The sequence below is a fragment of the Sorghum bicolor genome, chromosome 6, assembly GCF_000003195.3.
Source record: "Sorghum bicolor cultivar BTx623 chromosome 6, Sorghum_bicolor_NCBIv3, whole genome shotgun sequence".
Taxonomy (NCBI): Eukaryota; Viridiplantae; Streptophyta; class Magnoliopsida; order Poales; family Poaceae; genus Sorghum; species Sorghum bicolor.
The window spans coordinates 42,550,466-42,567,717 of record NC_012875.2 but is presented as its reverse complement, the minus strand read 5'-3'; the positions used below and the strand labels follow the sequence as shown (position 1 = coordinate 42,567,717).

The 17,252-nt window shown below is 44.2% G+C and overlaps 1 protein-coding gene across 1 annotated transcript; it reads right to left on the bottom strand.

Annotated features, from left to right (window-relative positions):
• LOC8075254 (UPF0496 protein At3g19330) lies at positions 15,353 to 17,222 on the bottom strand. The gene has a single exon (XM_002446350.2). The coding sequence runs from the start codon at positions 17,152 to 17,154 to the stop codon at positions 15,676 to 15,678; it is 1,479 nt and encodes a 492-aa protein (XP_002446395.2). The 5' UTR covers positions 17,155 to 17,222; the 3' UTR covers positions 15,353 to 15,675.

Genomic DNA, 17,252 nt, shown 5'->3' with positions numbered 1-17,252 from the left:
AGCTAGAGCAAAAAGCTTCACTTTGTTATTTACTAACCTCTTGCTCTAGTGGGTTTGTAGAATTTTTAAATAGGCTATTCACCCCCCTCTAGCCATATTAGGACCTTTCAGCGAGGCATCCAAACACGAACTTGTTGTGCTAGCTAAGCCTGGATAGACCTAAGCCACCTATCCTAATCTATAACTCTTATAAAGCTAAACTCCACTAGATGAATTCTCTCTTCATGCAAGGTGTCCACATCATTCCTGACTAAGTGACCCACTAAATATTCTATCTCTTCATGCAAGGTGTCCACATCATTCCCCACTAAGTCCATGTCATCTCATATTAATTACAAAAAATGACTATGTCATCTATATCATGTGAAATACTTTAAATCTTTAATCTATTAACATACAAGTCATGTACATACACTATTTGTTTCATCACCGATTAATTCCTCTATAATGTAACTAAATGTTAATTTTTGTTCTATTAGCTTAGCAATTTTTTTACTAGATCTAATACAATAAAATACATGCAAGTCAAATTCATATGCATATATATATAATAGACTATATACTATGTATATAATAATTTTTTTTAAAAAATCCCGCAGCAACGCGCAGAGAATTCACATAGTACACCTATAATGACAAACACAGAGGAACGTAAGAACATAAGAATTTTATTGATGGACGTTTAGAACATAGAAATATGAGCCATTCAATAGCTACCCATATATCAATACTTATATCAATACTGATCCCTCTTAAATATAGTTTGGGCATCCACTATGGTAAGAATCTGATGAGCTTGCGATCAGCCTGAGATTTGTCTTAAGACTTCGTGAAGGAAAAACAAACAAGAGATGAATGGCTCACAAACAAGAATTTGATAAGCTTGCGGTTCAGCCTGTTTGCTTGGCTAATAGTACTGTTTGGTTCAGCCTGTTTGCTTGGCTAATAGTACTGTTTGCTGAATTATTATGAGAGAAAAATATTATTGAATGATTGGCATATTCGACAATCTCAAGTGAACAGACTATTTGTTTGCTCCCAATCGTATAGGTGCAAGAACCTTTCCAATGATAAAAAGGAACGAAGCAATCCTTTATTCCCAATACTGTTACAAAGAGTCAAAACTATAGAAGAGTTATTTCCTTTATAAATCCTACGATCCAAACACAGCTTAGAATTTGTTGTACAATGGTCTCCTTAGTGCACCCTCAACTAATTAAGAAGCTAGATGCTTTCTAGATTCATTTATTATGATGCCAACTAAAAAAATAATATAAAAAATTATAATTAAAAAGAGAGATGGGAAAATGGATTTTTAGACAAGATATTATGTTTACACGCCATTGACGGATCTATAAAGTATGTTGTATATGCCAATGTAGTCGATCCATGTATGGTAACTCACCGAGTCAATTGTCGTCTCGCGCATGACCGTAATTCACATTATTCACTTGCTTACCATGGTCTCTGACGTTTGGATACAACAAATACAGCATAGAAACGGGATTCACGAACCAAGTATTCCCAGTTGGAAATCGAATTATCAAGCACTGGAGAATGGAGTCGCAAACTTCGAGACTCTCCGAGGTTGCTTGTGATCGCGCAGATTGTCGATGGTTGACGAATCGCGCTATCACCGAAGGCCGAGCATGCTCGATTGATTAGCGCCTTATAATGCTCTCCCCAATTTTTTACAATTTGGCCTTTTTTTTAAAGAAAGTTCACAATTGGACCCTTGGAAAACTTAAATGCAGAAATAGACCTAGGGGGTCGACGCCATGCATCATGGCGTCGAGGTATCACGTCTCGACGCCATGGATCATGGCGTCGAGGTCCTGGCTGCGCCCAGCGGGGCTTCTGACGCGGATCTGACGTGGCAGGGAGCTCGGCGCCACAGATCACGGCGCCGAGCTCCCTACTACATACCGGCCGACGCCCTTCGCTACCCGTGGACGCAGTTCATATTTTCATCTCCCCTCTCGGCTCTTTCTCTCCAAAAACCGAGCACGAATTTGGATTCAATATTTTGACCATCAAAAGTTTGATTTGTTCCATAGATCTTGAAGAGCCAGGTATACTCTTTCACATATTAGTTTTTGACACATTGATTTGACCTATATTACACGTATGTTGTAAACTTAGATATACCATTTCTAGATTTTTGAATGGATGATTAATATTTATATTATGCAATCGTAGAATGCCACGTCGTGGAAAAAGTAGCAAACCAATGTAACCTTTCGACATGTTTCGATAAATTTCATTCATTATTATTTATCATTTGGTAAATTCTAGTTTTCGGTTGAATCATTATTTCCTATGAGTTCTTAGAATTGAATTCTTTGAACTGTAGCTATGGTCGGACGACCGGAAGTCCGTACATCCACAAGCCGCTTCCTAGCGGTGTTCCAGTACCTATGTGCTTTTGTGGTGATCCTTGCAAGGTAGAAATTTCGGAAGACGAGGAAACCTATCGGCAGAGGTATTGGATGTGTTCCAATTTTGCCTGAGAGCCTACGCCAAAACAACGCCGCAGTAACTTTATTGTAAGTTAATTTTTTTATTGTGCACTTAGTATTTTGTGTCCTATGAAGCATGATTTAATTTTTTGAACAAATATATTTGTTGCAGACCCCTCCACCATTGTGTGATTTTGAGCAGTGGATCGACACTGAGATTAAGGAGTCCGACAAGCGGCTTCTACAAGGCCTAAAGGAGTGGGATGCAGAGCGTGCAGAGATATTAGAGAAGAGATGTAGAGAGGAGGCTCAAAAGAGGGAGCACAAGGAAGAGGAGGAAAGAAGACGTGTTGCTGCGGCTCGGGAGGAGAGGGAAAAGAAGCTTGAGCGTGTGCGCCGAGCGAAGGCAGCGATGGATGAGAATCCAGATGCCCAGAGGAAGGGAAAGTGGCCTCGTTGCACTCAGTAGTTACATTACCTTCTTGTTCTTTGTTTGGTTCATGGACAATATTGTTTTGTGTTGGACTTTTCAATTTATTGTCATGTAATGCACTTTGTTTTTTTTAATTTGGTTTCATTATTAGTAGACAATATTTTTATTTGAGTATTGCATAGGCAATGAAATGAGGATAATTAGTTGAAATGGAAGTTAACGAACTAGTATATTGCATAACTAGTAGCACACATCACATTGAATGGCATGTCAAAACATGCACCAAACAAGGGTGCAGAGGTCCGAGACTAAACCTAACATGCCTTAGGTAATTCAAGCAATTAACAAGCACAAGAAATGGCATGTGAGAACATATACCACACAAAGGTACATAGTTCTTTCGACTAACCCTAACATGCCTTAGGTGATTAAACCAAACAACAAATATATGCCTTAGTTCAGTTCGATCTAGTAGTGTGGCCACATAGCAAACTCTGTTGCCCCTTCTCCATAGTATCCTCCCGTTGTTGGTGGTGGTGGTGGGGGTGGTGGTGAAGGAGGGCCCTTGTTCTTGTGATTAGGGCATGTGCAGTATGGATCATTGCATATTGTGTTTTGGGAGCCAGTAGCATTGCTGTTGTCGTCCTCTTCGTCGTCCTTGTAACCACTGCTAACTTTCGTTTCTAAATCAAAGATACGGTCCTGCAGGTAGTAGATGTACTCTGCATGGGGATGAATAGGTCTAGGATCGACCCATCTGGTGAAGCCACAGTTCTCTTTTGACAAGGATGACTGCAATAAGTATGTAGCTTTAGCACAAAAGAGTATCTTATTGAAGGTTGAATTACTAATATGACTTACCCATGCTCGTGGACATTTGAAGAAACGACGCCCTCCATCTATCCCCTCTGTGTACATCTGCACCAAACAATCCTCACCATGCATGCATTTTGGCCACTCTTCTTTTCGGTCATCATATGCCCTCAGTGGTACCTCTTTAGTAAAATCATGTTTGCTCTCAAGGGGGAACCTATCATAAATTGCTTCCTCAAAGTCTTTAGGACCAAGAGGACCCTCCCAAACAAAGGGATTACCCTTCATCGCCGCCTTTCCCTTTCCCTTCCCTCTAGACGACCCTCCAGACATTTTTACTTCAACTGAACAATCTCAAGTGAGTAGCAACACTCTCACCACTGCGTATATATATAGGAACCCAATAGTTGGTAGCCGTTGTAGTATAAAATAAATGCACCTGAAAAGCCTAGATTCGATTACTGAAAAGTCTAGTTGAAAACTGAAAAGTCTATTTGGATTGTCATCTGAAAAGCCTAGATTCGATTACTAAAAAGGCTAGTTGAAAACTGAAAAGTCTATTTGGATTGTCATCTGAAAAGGCTAGATTCGTTCACTGTTTTGGATGTGATGATTCAATGAAAAGCCCATATTGGTTCACTGTTTCTGAAAAGCCTACACTGCGAAAACCAATAGGAATGGACCACAGAAAATGTGCACTCATTGAATAATTTATGGAAAAAATTTGCCAGAGTTTTCCCTGTTTTTGGTACATCCACAGTTATAAATAGACATCACAGTACAATACAAACATTGATTCATCCAAATATCACAACACAATCACATACGCCATCAGAAATGATAGTTCAAATAGTCCACAGAGACCATAAAGTCTCATATAGTACAAATAGTCCACAAAGTTCACAGTGTCGATACATGCAAATTAACAAAAGTTAAGCCATCAATTCTAAGCTGCTACCATGGTGTTAGCACAGAAGTCCTCATCACTGCCTCCTAGTCTTACCCTTACCCTTGTGGCCAAGAGCATCGGTGCCTGGAGTGTACCTAGAAGGCGAACGACGTCGCCTTCTTGCAACCTGCGTAGGCTGAGTAGAAGGAGCATCAGAAAGCTGAGATAACCCAAACTCGTCATAGTCACGCTCCTCGCCCACCCCCTCTTCGTCCTCATCATCATCGCTTTGAAAAGTGTCCATGGTTGGCCGAGACGAGCTCTGTCCTCCAGATCCTATCAACATTGTTCAAATGATGTGTGCACATAATTCATTATATCATACCATGAAAATTGCTCAGTTCAAGTAAACAACAAATTTAATGAAATTATACCTCCCAAAGAAGATGTACCATGCACAACAGGTGTGTTGCATTGTTGTTCCTGTGGCACATGCACATTGCAACCGCAACGAGCTGCAGCACGCCTAAGCCTACGTGCTAGTCTCTATTATGCAAAGATTAAAATTTATATTGTTAGATATATAATAAATGAGGGTCGTAACACTTGTTCTTATATAAATTCGATGTCAAGTACTTACTCCAAGAAAGTTGTTTAGTGTGTGCTCATCCACACCTGTTCTTGGAAACCGTTCGATATCAAGTACAGATTGCTTGATTGTGTTGCCCTATAAGATAAGACTTGTATTAGTTTATATAGGTGCAATTAATTAAGTGGAAAGGACAACAACCGTATAATTGGAAAGTGGAAAGGACATGTACCACTCGATCCAAGACAGGTGCTACCTCGATAAGTGTCCCTTGTCGTGCTGCAAGGTCATAGGAAGTGTCCTCATCCTCAGATGATTCAAGATACGCATAATCTGCTTGGGTCCACTGAATTTTCAACCTTGTTCGTGTAACACCTAGGTACCAAGTAAGGTATGCACGAAAATTGTAGTTGGTATGTGGCTGCTCATTTTCGTAGAGGTTGTCATGAAACTGGTCCCACACCTCTATGTGGTGATGATGCAACGTTTGAAACTCAACTGTCTTCTTCTGCTTCTGACGATCAATCCTAAAATTAAATATTAAGGATGAAAATAATAAAACAGATTTAACAACATTGATTCAAAAACTCAGTAGGGGGTTATAAATATTGAACTAGCAACATGGATATAGGACCAAGTATGAAATAAATTTCAACAAGCATGTAAATTTCAGCAAGTAGGTTGGAATTGAATGCATCAAATACTTCCTTCATGACTAAGGATATAAATTTCAGCAAGCATGGATAGGCACTAGCACATTTGTGGTATTGAACTTAGAATAAATATGCATCTTTGAATAAATTTCAGCAAACATTGAATGAAAAAGTAGCAAATAAATTTCAGCAAGCATGTAAATTTCAGCAAGCATGTAATTTTCAGCAAGCATGTAAATTTCAGCAACATTTATGGTATTGAACATTGAATAAATATTGAACTTTGAGCAAGCATGGAAAATTACCAAAATGACTTACTTGTGCAGCTCCACGGAAGTATCAAATGGAGGGACAGGCCATTGCTGGCACAAGCCAAATTGGCGGGCTACTCGATTTGGAAGGTGCCACTCAACAGCATAGAAGCAAATCAGAGGGCACATCATCAAGTACAAGTCTTCATCCTCGCTACACATGCTGGTTACTCCAAGATGCAGCGCATCATTCGCCGTGTACGGCTCCCAATTCACCTGCAAACATAAGACATGTATATGGCAAGTTAGAGAAACTATCGAGCATACATTAAACAAGAACTACTGCATTTTACTCACCATGGAGGGCCTAAGCGTGTCGAGCTCATTGGCATACTGTACGTACGCACGTGAAGTCCTGCTGAAGGGGACTTTCGCCTGGTCCCAATGATGGGCAAACGTCGGACGGTGACGAGGGTTGCCCACTGCAAACCATTCCCGAGGAGCGTCAACTATGGGCCGTCCAACTGGGAGACGAGCCCACATCCAAAGCTGCAGTAGGTAAACACAACCACCAACGGAAGAACTACTTGCGGTCCGACGACACGCCTCACAAAGACTACGGTATAGGTAAGCCAGCACTCCCGAAGCCCAGCTGTAAGTACCTGTAACCGTTGCAATCAATTTAATCAATGCATAAGTAAACATAAGTAAGCAAATTAATAATAACTGTGTAAGGGAAAATTACCTGTGGTGTCCCAGTCAGTGAGGCACGGGAGGTACATCCACGATGCAGTGTCCCCTGTCGCGTCAGGGAAAAGAACACACCCAAATAGGTGCAAGATCCAAGCTCTACAGTAGTAGGCAACTGTCTCCTGGTCCGCATGTGCCGGACAATTACCAAAGCTCTGCCTAAGCCAAGCAATTGGTACCCCAGTGGTGCGCTGCGTCGATGCCTCCGGAGGAAGTGGTCTTCCAAGGAAGGCCTCAACTCTGACCCTCCAACCATCGGGCCTGCAGTGTCCGATAACTGGACGACCTCTAACACTCAAACCCAGGATCTTCTGAGTGTCCTGGAGTGTAACAGTCATCTCTCCACAAGGTAGGTGGAAACTATGAGTTTCTGGCCTCCACCTACAATTTAAAGAACATTGTTGTTAGGGTTTTCAGAAAGCTAGATAAAGTTTGTTGAAAAAAACATACAATTACTATGGATAAATGGTGCACCTGTCAACCAAAGCTGTGATCGCCGCGGGGTTAATTGGAGGCAACCCACGACGAACCTGATACGATATGACATCCAGGCTAGCCCTCTACAGCAGAGGTGTGTACCTGTCATCATACCGCATCTCCTCGAACTTGTCATGCGTTCGAGGTCGAAGCGGGGGTAGTTCCTGCAACCATACAATCAAGTTATTTAATGCATAAGTACACAAATTAATAATAACTGAAAAGCAAAGGTCAAAGTAAGTACCGCCCCCTCGGCAGTGAGTCGTCCTCGGTGCTTCTCCTCGTAGTATGGATCCAGGAGGTGGAACTGCTCCATCCTATAAACAAATTTGATCCATTAGTTAGTAATTAAGCAAAAAAAAATAATACATTACAATATCATTATATTAAACAAAGGAGCACTAGAACATGTATGTCTGCGAAAAAGTAAGTTGCATATGAAAGTATTTAACAACTAAAGTACATAGAATATTAAGTGCACCTGACTTAGCGGCCAATGGCAAGTACGCGAGTTGTGTCCAAGTCTACCACATTTGCCGCATTGATTTTGTTCGGGGTCAGTAACAAACGGGGTTGCTCTCCCTCGCCTCGTTCTACCTGAAATCTGGTCCATGACCATCTTATGCCTCGTCCGCTTTCTGGTTCCACGTTTGTTCCAGCGAGCACCTGGATCTGCAATGTACCTTGGGCCAATGTATTCTGGCAACTGCCCCTCATCTAGGAAAGGCTCAAAACGGGGCGACCAAGTTAGCACAAGGCTATCAACACTCAACTCCCATGGTATCTTGGTCTCGTAGTCAAAGTTGCGATGCCTAGCTGCTGCAATATAGCGAGAACAAGGAGAGTGGTACTGTCTTGGTCTCCCACATCCACATGAAAAATCAGTAAGGACAACAATATAACTCCTTGATGGTCGGATCTCACCATCTGACGTTGTACCACCCCTTTCAGTGACCTGGTACTTGCCAGTGGCATGGTCAAAACACTCTATGTCATGTGTCCTAGCCCTATCCTTTGCCTTGTCAAGGTGCTTCTTAGGTCTAGGTGCCCATTTCATATTATTACTCTGTAATTGCAATGCTTGAGCATGTCTATCGTTGAACCAGGCCACTAGCCTATAAAAGGTAAAAGATACAATGGCATTGACTGGCATGGCACGTATACCCTTGAGCACACTATTAAATGACTCTGCCATGTTGCTAGTCTGAAACTCGTACCTCCATCCACCATCATCATAGGCTCTTGTCCATTTCTCAGGTTCCCTCATCAAACCTAGCAGCCACTGCCTACCTTCTGCATTTGTTGCGGTTTTTAACTGCTCCAACTTCTCCTCAAAAAACGGCACCTCAAGCATTCGAGCTACCTCCTCGAATAGAGGAAAGTTGTCCTTCGTACCATCCTTCCGAAGTAAATTCTCTGCAAGGTGTCTAGTACACCAACGATGGTGCAAAGGTGCATAACCAGGAATCTGCTCCTGTACGGCACTGAGTATGCCCTGGTGCCTATCAGATATGACACCAACCTCCCTATGTGGGCCAATGACATGTATCCGAACAAGGCGCATGAACCAACCCCAGCTGTCTTTGTTCTCTCTCTCCACCAAAGCAAAAGCCAAAGGAACCAATGCGTTGTCTGCGTCACAGGAAATGGCTACCAAAAGAGTGCCCATGTACTTGCCAAGCAGAAAAGTACCATCAATTGATAACACTGGACGGCAGTGCCTAAAGGCCTGGACACACTGTGGAAAGCACCAGAATGCACGAAAGAATATCTGCCTCCCATTCCTCCATTCATTAGGCTTCGGAATGTACTCGTTATGCATTCCTGGATTTGCTGCTTTCATTGCATTGAACATTGCTGGAAGCTGCTCGTATCCCTCCTCCCAGTCCCCATATATCATCTTCCAGGCCCTTTGCTTTGCCCTCCATGCTTTGCCATACTTTATATCATACTTAAATATCTTCTGAGCCATGTCCATAATTGTTGTGACCTTCAAGTTGGGCTGACCCTTTAAAGTTGTGCATAACGTACTAGCAATAAGTGTAGAGGTCAACTGTCGATGCTTCTGTTGAAGGTCAGTCTGGGCACAAGTGTGTGGACCTACAATTTTTGTGATCTTGAACTTCCCAGTCGCCTTCTGTTTACGAGCACAGACCCTCCAGTTGCAATCTGACATCTCACACACAAGCGTGTAGCGGCGCTCAACATGGGAGTGCATAACCTTGAAGGGTCTTTTACGTATTACAGAATATTGTTGTAACCACCTTCTTAAGCTGGGCAAGTCATTAAAGATCATGCCCTTCTGAATTTGCACACTGTCACTAGGCTCAGGAGCCTCCAGCAGCTCATCATCTCTTCCCTCTGCATAAGCATTTTGAGAATGACTGAGGTCACTAAACTCGTGAACTAGTGGATCACGATCAGGACAAAAACATCTGATAAGCTCCATTTCTTGTTCACTTAAAGGTACAACTGGGCGGTCATCATCGGAATCAATAGCTCTAGCTGTGCCATAAGGCTCCTCATCATCCTCAATATTAACATCCAAACTATTAGATGCTATAAAAGCTGCGTCAACATTAAATGATGGAGGCACATGATGACAACAATTATTACTTGGATTGTCACCTACAACAAAACCACAAATATAGATACAATTGAGACAACTAAATCGAACGAAGGAAGGCTAACAAAATGAATAATGCAACTACGCCACTTACATGAAATTGTCTGGGTCATAGGGGTCTGTAGGCAGCCAACCTCATTGGGACCGGATTGAGCATCAGGAACGACAATCACATCTTCCACACCCACCTCCTGAATGGGTATCGGAGAAGCTGAGGGTGCCGGATTGTCCGGTTCCGGCGAGAACCCACCAATGGGTGGTTGCCAATTAAGAGGAAAATCCACTAGAGGGGCTGGCTCCTTGGACAAGTTGCGCACAACCAAATCCAAACATTTAAAATCACTCTTCATGACAGTTTTGACATATTTGTCCCATTGAACCTCGGATACAATTGGGACCAACCGCCTAAAAATTATCCCTGCCCCGCCATGGTGAATGACCCCCTCAACTAAGATTTCTTCTTCATTTGAATTACATTTAAGCTCATCACGAGCACTACCCATCAATTCAGAAAACAAGGGCCGCTCATCAAACATCAAAGGGACCGTTTGCATTCCAACAAAATCAACATTGCCAAACTGATCTTTCTCCACACTTCCTCCGTGATATAGAGTTACTAAATTGTCCATCTAATTGATATACAAAACAACCATGTTACTAGGCATATAACTAATACAACTAGAACTATAGTACACATACGAATTATTATGTATATGTGTATCTAATTTAATAAGAATCTACATACCCAACTATATAACTAAATTTGCAAACTACATAACTATGTTAATAAGAACATACGACATGAAAATACATAATATTATTACATTTACCTAACTATCGAACTATATAACTATGTTTGGTAATTAATAAAACTAAATTATAACACTAATAAAACTAATAACTAACTAAATTACCTAACTAAATTATAACACTAATAAAACTAATAACTAACCTAAATGATAAAAAAAGGCAACTACAAACTGAAAATTTTAAAAATACCTCGGGTGGGGAGCGGCTGCCGGGCCGCTGGCGGCCGCACCGGACCGCGGCACGAGCCGCCCACGCCGCAGAGGCCCCGCTGCCCTTCCGAGGCCGGCAACCAACCGAGGCAGGCGGTGCGCGGGGCCGCGGGGCGGGCTGCGCGGTGCGGGGCTGCGGGGCTGCGGGGCGCGGTGAGCGCGGCTGCGGGGCGCGCGGCGCAGGCTTGCGGGGCTGCGGGGGCACGTGCGGCGCGGCGAGCAGGGAGCAGCGCGGCGCGGCGAGCAGGGAGGGAGGAGGAGCAGCGCGGCGTCGGCGAGCAGCGCGGCAGAGAGCAGGGAGAAGGCGTCGGCGCGTGGAGAGAGAGAACAGGGAGAGGGCTGCCCGTTTTGGAAACGCCGAGCTCGGCGCCAAGATCTGCGGCGTCGAGCTCGACGCCGTGATCTGCGGCGCCGAGATTTTTTTTTGCCACGTTTTGCCACGCGAGCGGCCACGCAGACGATGCTCTGGGCTCGGCCAGGGACCTCGACGCCATGATCCATGGCATCGACCCCCTGGGTCCATTTCTGGAGGTCCAATTGTGAACTTTCTTCAAAAAAGGGCCAAATTATAAAAAATTGGGGCTCATGGCATCGTCGCGCCTCACACGTCGCGAAGGCTAGAAGCGGAGCCATGGCATTGGCATCTTCGTTTGGCCTGGATTGAAGCCAGGAATTATTCCAACTAAATAATGTTCATACAATAAATCTACCATTCAAAGCTGTTCCGGAGTAAACGAACGAGCCCTTACGGGAAAAAGACTTGCATACTTATGAAGTTATCTATCTCTTTTTTCTAGTATATCCATAATTTTTTTATCTCTGATCTTTCATTAGTCATGCGTCAATGCCACAATGCCTGCAGTAGGCCCGTGAGATTGGAGATTTGCTCAACATCAGATGTCGTTATATTTGTATTGTAGTTTATACAACTTTACATATAATCTTCATATTGAATGTTTGCTATGTTTTTTTCCTTATATATTGAATTGAGTTGCAAATTTTACAATCACTTAGTGGTTGGTATAGATGGATTTTACTGAAATGCATGTGCGAAAATATTTGATACGACATGCTTATATGTTGTATTTCTATTATATTGAAGTGAGTTGAAAAGTGTGCTATAGGTTGGAGAATATAATTATTTTTTCTATCTCTCGCCCTATGAATTTGAGATAGGCTTATTGTGAGCTTATAAAAGTTATGGAATGTCAAATTCCAAGCAAAATAGCCTAATTCATTATGTAGATTTCAACTCCTCCAAAATGAAGAGATCCAAATGGCTCCTAAAAGTTTTGGTACGTAGGTAATACGAGAGATGATGTCGGTTTGGACAAAACTTATTTTGAAGAAACACCGATTTCTATCCATTATGTCTATATATGACTAGACAAGTATAGAGACAAGCAAAATACCATTTCAATCATATATGCATGACATTTTGTCTTAAATACTTCTTTAGGTCTTGTTTGGATGTAGTCGCATTGGCATAAATTCACATGTGTAGGGATGGATTAGAGTGAAAACTAAACTAAATTCTAACCAACACACATGGATTGAGGTGAATATGAGAACATCCAAACAAAGCCTTATTTAGATTCCAAAATGGAAACAAAATCACCAAGTGTTTCAAATAATCGGTAACGATCGTGACATCATTTAGTTTTTCGTTACAACATATGGACATTTACCTAGTTATTAAAAAAAATAGTTTGTCAAACGGTTCTATTCCTATATTTTCTAGATCTAACTAAACTTATTGAAAAATACACAAAATATACAACATCAACTAGTTTCATGAAATATGTTAATAGTGCATTTATTTGGTATCAATGTTCTAATATATTTATTTTCCTAGAAACTTGGTTTAAGCATAAAGAAGTCTGACCTATATAGCAAAACTAAAATGACCTAAATTGGGGAGCGATACAATACCCTATTGTAAAACAAAAGAAAAAGATTGAGCTAAAATTTCTTCTACGTAGCAACCACCAATCATGGACTATGCATTGGTGCTGTGCTGGGTAGCTGTTGGCAAACACCTTGTTTAGATTTCAATTTTTTTTTGGATTTTGACACTGTAGCACTTTTATTTTTATTTGACAAACATTGTCTAATCATAGAGCAACTAGGCTTTAAAGATTCGTCTCGCGATTTACAAACTGTGCAATTAATTTTTATTTTCATCTATATTTAATGCTCTATGCATGTGCCGTAAGATTCGATGTGACGGAAAATCTTAAAAAAATTTTGGTTTTTGGGTTGAACTGCAATCAAACAGTCAACACCAGAGATGGATACTGCGGTGGAGAACAAAGCAATTAATGGAGCAGAAAACCATATTTTCTCTACAGCAGGGCAAGGGTACGTCAGTTCCACGTGCTACAAACCTGAAATATATAATTGCATTGCATGCATCCAGCTGAACCTCAACAAAGTAGTAAGACTATCTCCAACAAATACAACCCAAATATAAGACCCATTTTATAGAATAGGTCGCCTACAGTGAAAGAGTTAAGGACCCAAATTTTGGCTTCTCCAACAGAGCACGAGCAGCAGCCCCAAACACCGCTGCTATCTTTCTCCATACCAAGCACCGAGCAGGGGAGCGCCGAGTCTTCCATCTCACACGCTCGAAGCTGCCGACGAGTCTCCCTCCCTCCCTCTGCTCTAACTCCGACTCCCGGCGGCCTCTGCTCCACCACCGCCACGCGCTCCGAACCCCTCTGCTCTCTCCATCTCGGCGAGTCCAGGCCAACCTCGGGGCACGACCGGCGAGATCCAGGCCAGCCTTGGCAACGCGGACCGGCGAGCACAGGCGGGCGCGGACCGGCGAGCAGGGGCGGGTGCGGGTGGTGGTGTGTTGCGGATCTAGGGCGGCGAGGCGGAGCAGCCGCGCGGCCGCCATGGCTAGCCGGCTCCGGTGGTGGTGGGCCTGCTGCGGTGGTGGTGGGCTTCAGTCATGGAGATGCAAAGAGGAGAGAAGAAGACGCATATTTGCCTCTCCCATCGGAGGCAACACAAAATGCATACTATGTTTGGCTGCTCTGTTGGAAAGTGAGTTTTTGCCCCTAAACTACTGTGCATCACCCATTTTGGGTATGGGTCACCTTATGGATATGCTGCTGGAGACCGTCTAAGTAGCAACAACTGAAAGAACAGGATGACTGTTCCAAATTTTTGAGTTAAGATTCTAACTCCTAGAGGCTAGAATATGGAAAATACACTATGGTAGCATAATATTACAATACCAAGGGGGCAATCGATTATGTCATGATTTGCCGAATTGTGTTAAAATATCAACTGCGTAAACTAGATAATTCCCAGCTAGGTTTGTATTTTTCATAGAATTCAATGTATTGCAAGCGAAGGATGACACTACAGGACAACATAAATATCGAAAGAACATTGAAACGTAGCAAACGTATTGCCTGTAATATTTGGAAGTATCTAGCTACAACTGACGAAGTGCAGAACTGCAGATCTAAATATATCATTGGGGATTGGAAATCAGTGTAGCTGTGGGAATCGAAACTCATTCGAATGGAACTCTCGAAATGCCAAGTTGTATACTAGTTAAGTTCAAACTGAACTGTCAGTTCCAATAAGGCCATAACCCTGTGGGCCTATGAACCTACCTTTTGTAGATAGTTGCTTCCGCAATATCAGATTCTAAGTTGCAATTGCAAAGTTTTCCCTTTACTAGTCCACTAAAGAATCACAATACCAGCAATGTGTGAAACACCAGAAACAGAAGCCACTCTGCTTCTCTGCTCAATGTGGAGACAATTGCAAAACTTTCACCTTACTAATAGGATTGTCAATTAAACTTACAAAGATTTAATTAGAGTGCTAACTACTAGCATCGTGTAACAATAATCTGCACCCAGCCAAATGTTCCAAGGGTCATACTGAATACAGATTGTACAGTAATATTTCCAGGACCATTCCTTACAGGTAAAATCCATGAGAATGCAGAAAAAAAAAGTGTGAATCTTATCCATTCCAAAGCATAGAACCAAGTGCCTGGTAGAAAGAAAGAAAATTAAAACGCAACAAAAAAAATGAAGGTGTAAAAGGAAAGTTCATCAGTGAAGATTGACAAATCATAAAACATCCGCTATCAACACTGCAAGCAAGAGGATGTTTTCAGTTCAACCAAATTAATCACTGATCAGTGACCACTGACAAAAGTTTATAGGTTAAACTTAGAACAATTTTCACAAGCATTATCCTTGCATAATTCCTTAATCAACTAAGCAACGTAGAATTTTCATACTAAACTTGGCACCCAATATTAATACTGCAAGCAAGAAGACCCTTTCAAGTTTCAAAACCCCAATGCAGATATTATATGTGATGCAAAGATTGACTGATTGAGTATTCGAGGCAACTCTGAATAGCAGAAGCAACACATTGCTTGCAACGTAACTGTCATGATAACATATGGAGGCAATTTTCCAAATATCCGGTTCTTAGAATGCTAAGACTTTGTGTCAATTCAGAATCATTGTTACAATGCCACAGTAATAATTCAGAAAGTACAGAACATCAAATGTATTGAACTATAAAAAGGCCTGAACTATTAAAACAAGAAATTTTGGCAACTAATTCTTCAAGAAACATATGGCTAGTGGTTAGACTCAAACTCATGATCATGGCGACCCAGTGTCAGATTGCTTGGGGCTAATGGGGTCTTGAGACTCATAAACTCATGAGTCATGACATTGGAGACTCAGTTTCAGCATCAGACTGCGCATTCAGGTGGTGCACAAGGAGTAACCTGGCACGGTTGATGGCTGCAAAGTAGAGGCAAATGTGCTCCTCAAGGTCAGCAAGCTGCCGTAGCAGGCTGGGGTGGTTCTTCCTGAGCTGCCGTACCACCTCTTCTATGGTGTGGTGCTGCCCCCTCCCACGCTCCAGCCCAAGGCGGACAAGCATCTTGTCGCTCTCCACAGTGGCATGGAGCCTACCCACCAGCCGCTCAATTGTGGCCACATCATTGTTCAAGACGTAGGTGCCCCTAGCCGTGGCATCGAGCCGGTCCATGTGCTTCTGCAGGCGTTTCATCGAGGCAGCCAGTGGACAGCAGGAAGAATTGGATGCGGCACAAGCAGGGGCCATCGCCAGCAGTGCGGTGATGGCGTGTGTCGCGAGCACGAGGCCTGCGACGGCAGCGCCGGTGGCGCAGGCGATGAGGCAGATACCTGACCCGCGCTTGGCGCAGCGGAGCCAACGGCGCCTGCGTCGGACACTGAGGAGACGAAGGTCGAGGTGGTTCTTGAGGCCATCAAAGCTTCGGCGCATGCCCTGGAACCCGGCCGCGGGCGCCGGGAACGGATTGGGCATTTGGTCGAACAGGAGGAAGGCGTCGAACGCGCAGTCGCAGTGCGGCGTGGCGAGCTGCGGCGAGTGCGGGATGAGCGCGAGCAGGTCCGCGACGGGCCCGTACAGCGCCCGCGCGCGGCGGAGCGCCCGGCGGAGCGAGAGGCATAGCAGCGACGCGTGGTGCGTGCTGCGGAAGTAGTCCGCGGCGAGGCGGGTGAGCTCCGTGTCGGGCGCGTCCGAAAGAGCGCGCTCCACCACCGCGTCCTCCGGACGGAGCACGCCGGCCAGGGTGACCCTGTCCTCCCCCTCTCCTCCTTCCTCCTCCTCTTCGCCGTTGCCGCCGAAGCCCTCCTCCCGTTGTTCGTCCCCGTCCCCGTCTACGTGGATCTTATCCCAGATCTCTTGGTAGGACTGGGTGTGGATGGCGAGCCTGTACTCCTGGCTTAGATTGATGGTGGGCGCCGACCTGGGGCTGCTCTCCCTCTCCCGCCCCTCCGCCGCGCCACCGCTCCGCCTCACGCCGCTGCTAGCAGCGGTGCTGGAGCTCGTGCTCGCATTAGCGCTGCTGGTGTTTCCGTCAGTGCTCGAACAGCTCGGCCCCTCTCCTCCCGCATCGTCCGCACGTCGCCGCTCCCACGGCCGCATCTCTCGTCGTCGTCGTTCTGCGCGGCCGGTGGGCAGCTGCCTCAAGCTGTGGCGACTAGGCGTGGAAGCAAAGTTATACGTGTGCCGGTGCGATGCGCTGCGGAGTGGTGTGCAGGGTAAGCCAAAGGGGAACAAAGTCGAAGGTACTTCTGCGGGGTTTGACCCGTCCGACGACGAGTTGGGTCGCTCCTGAGAGACGGATCGGACGGTCCGCACGCCCCCCATCGGTTGGCATCGTGCGGCTCCCGTGCCGCGCAGGTCGTTACGAGGCGGGCTCGCCAAGTCAGTCGCCGCACGCGCTCCGCTCCGAGTGTCGCGGGCGC

What these genes read in the sequence shown, in the direction of transcription:
- LOC8075254 (XM_002446350.2), bottom strand. Translation starts at nt 17,154, where the DNA reads ATGGGGGGCGTGCGGACCGTCCGATCCGTCTCTCAGGAGCGACCCAAC.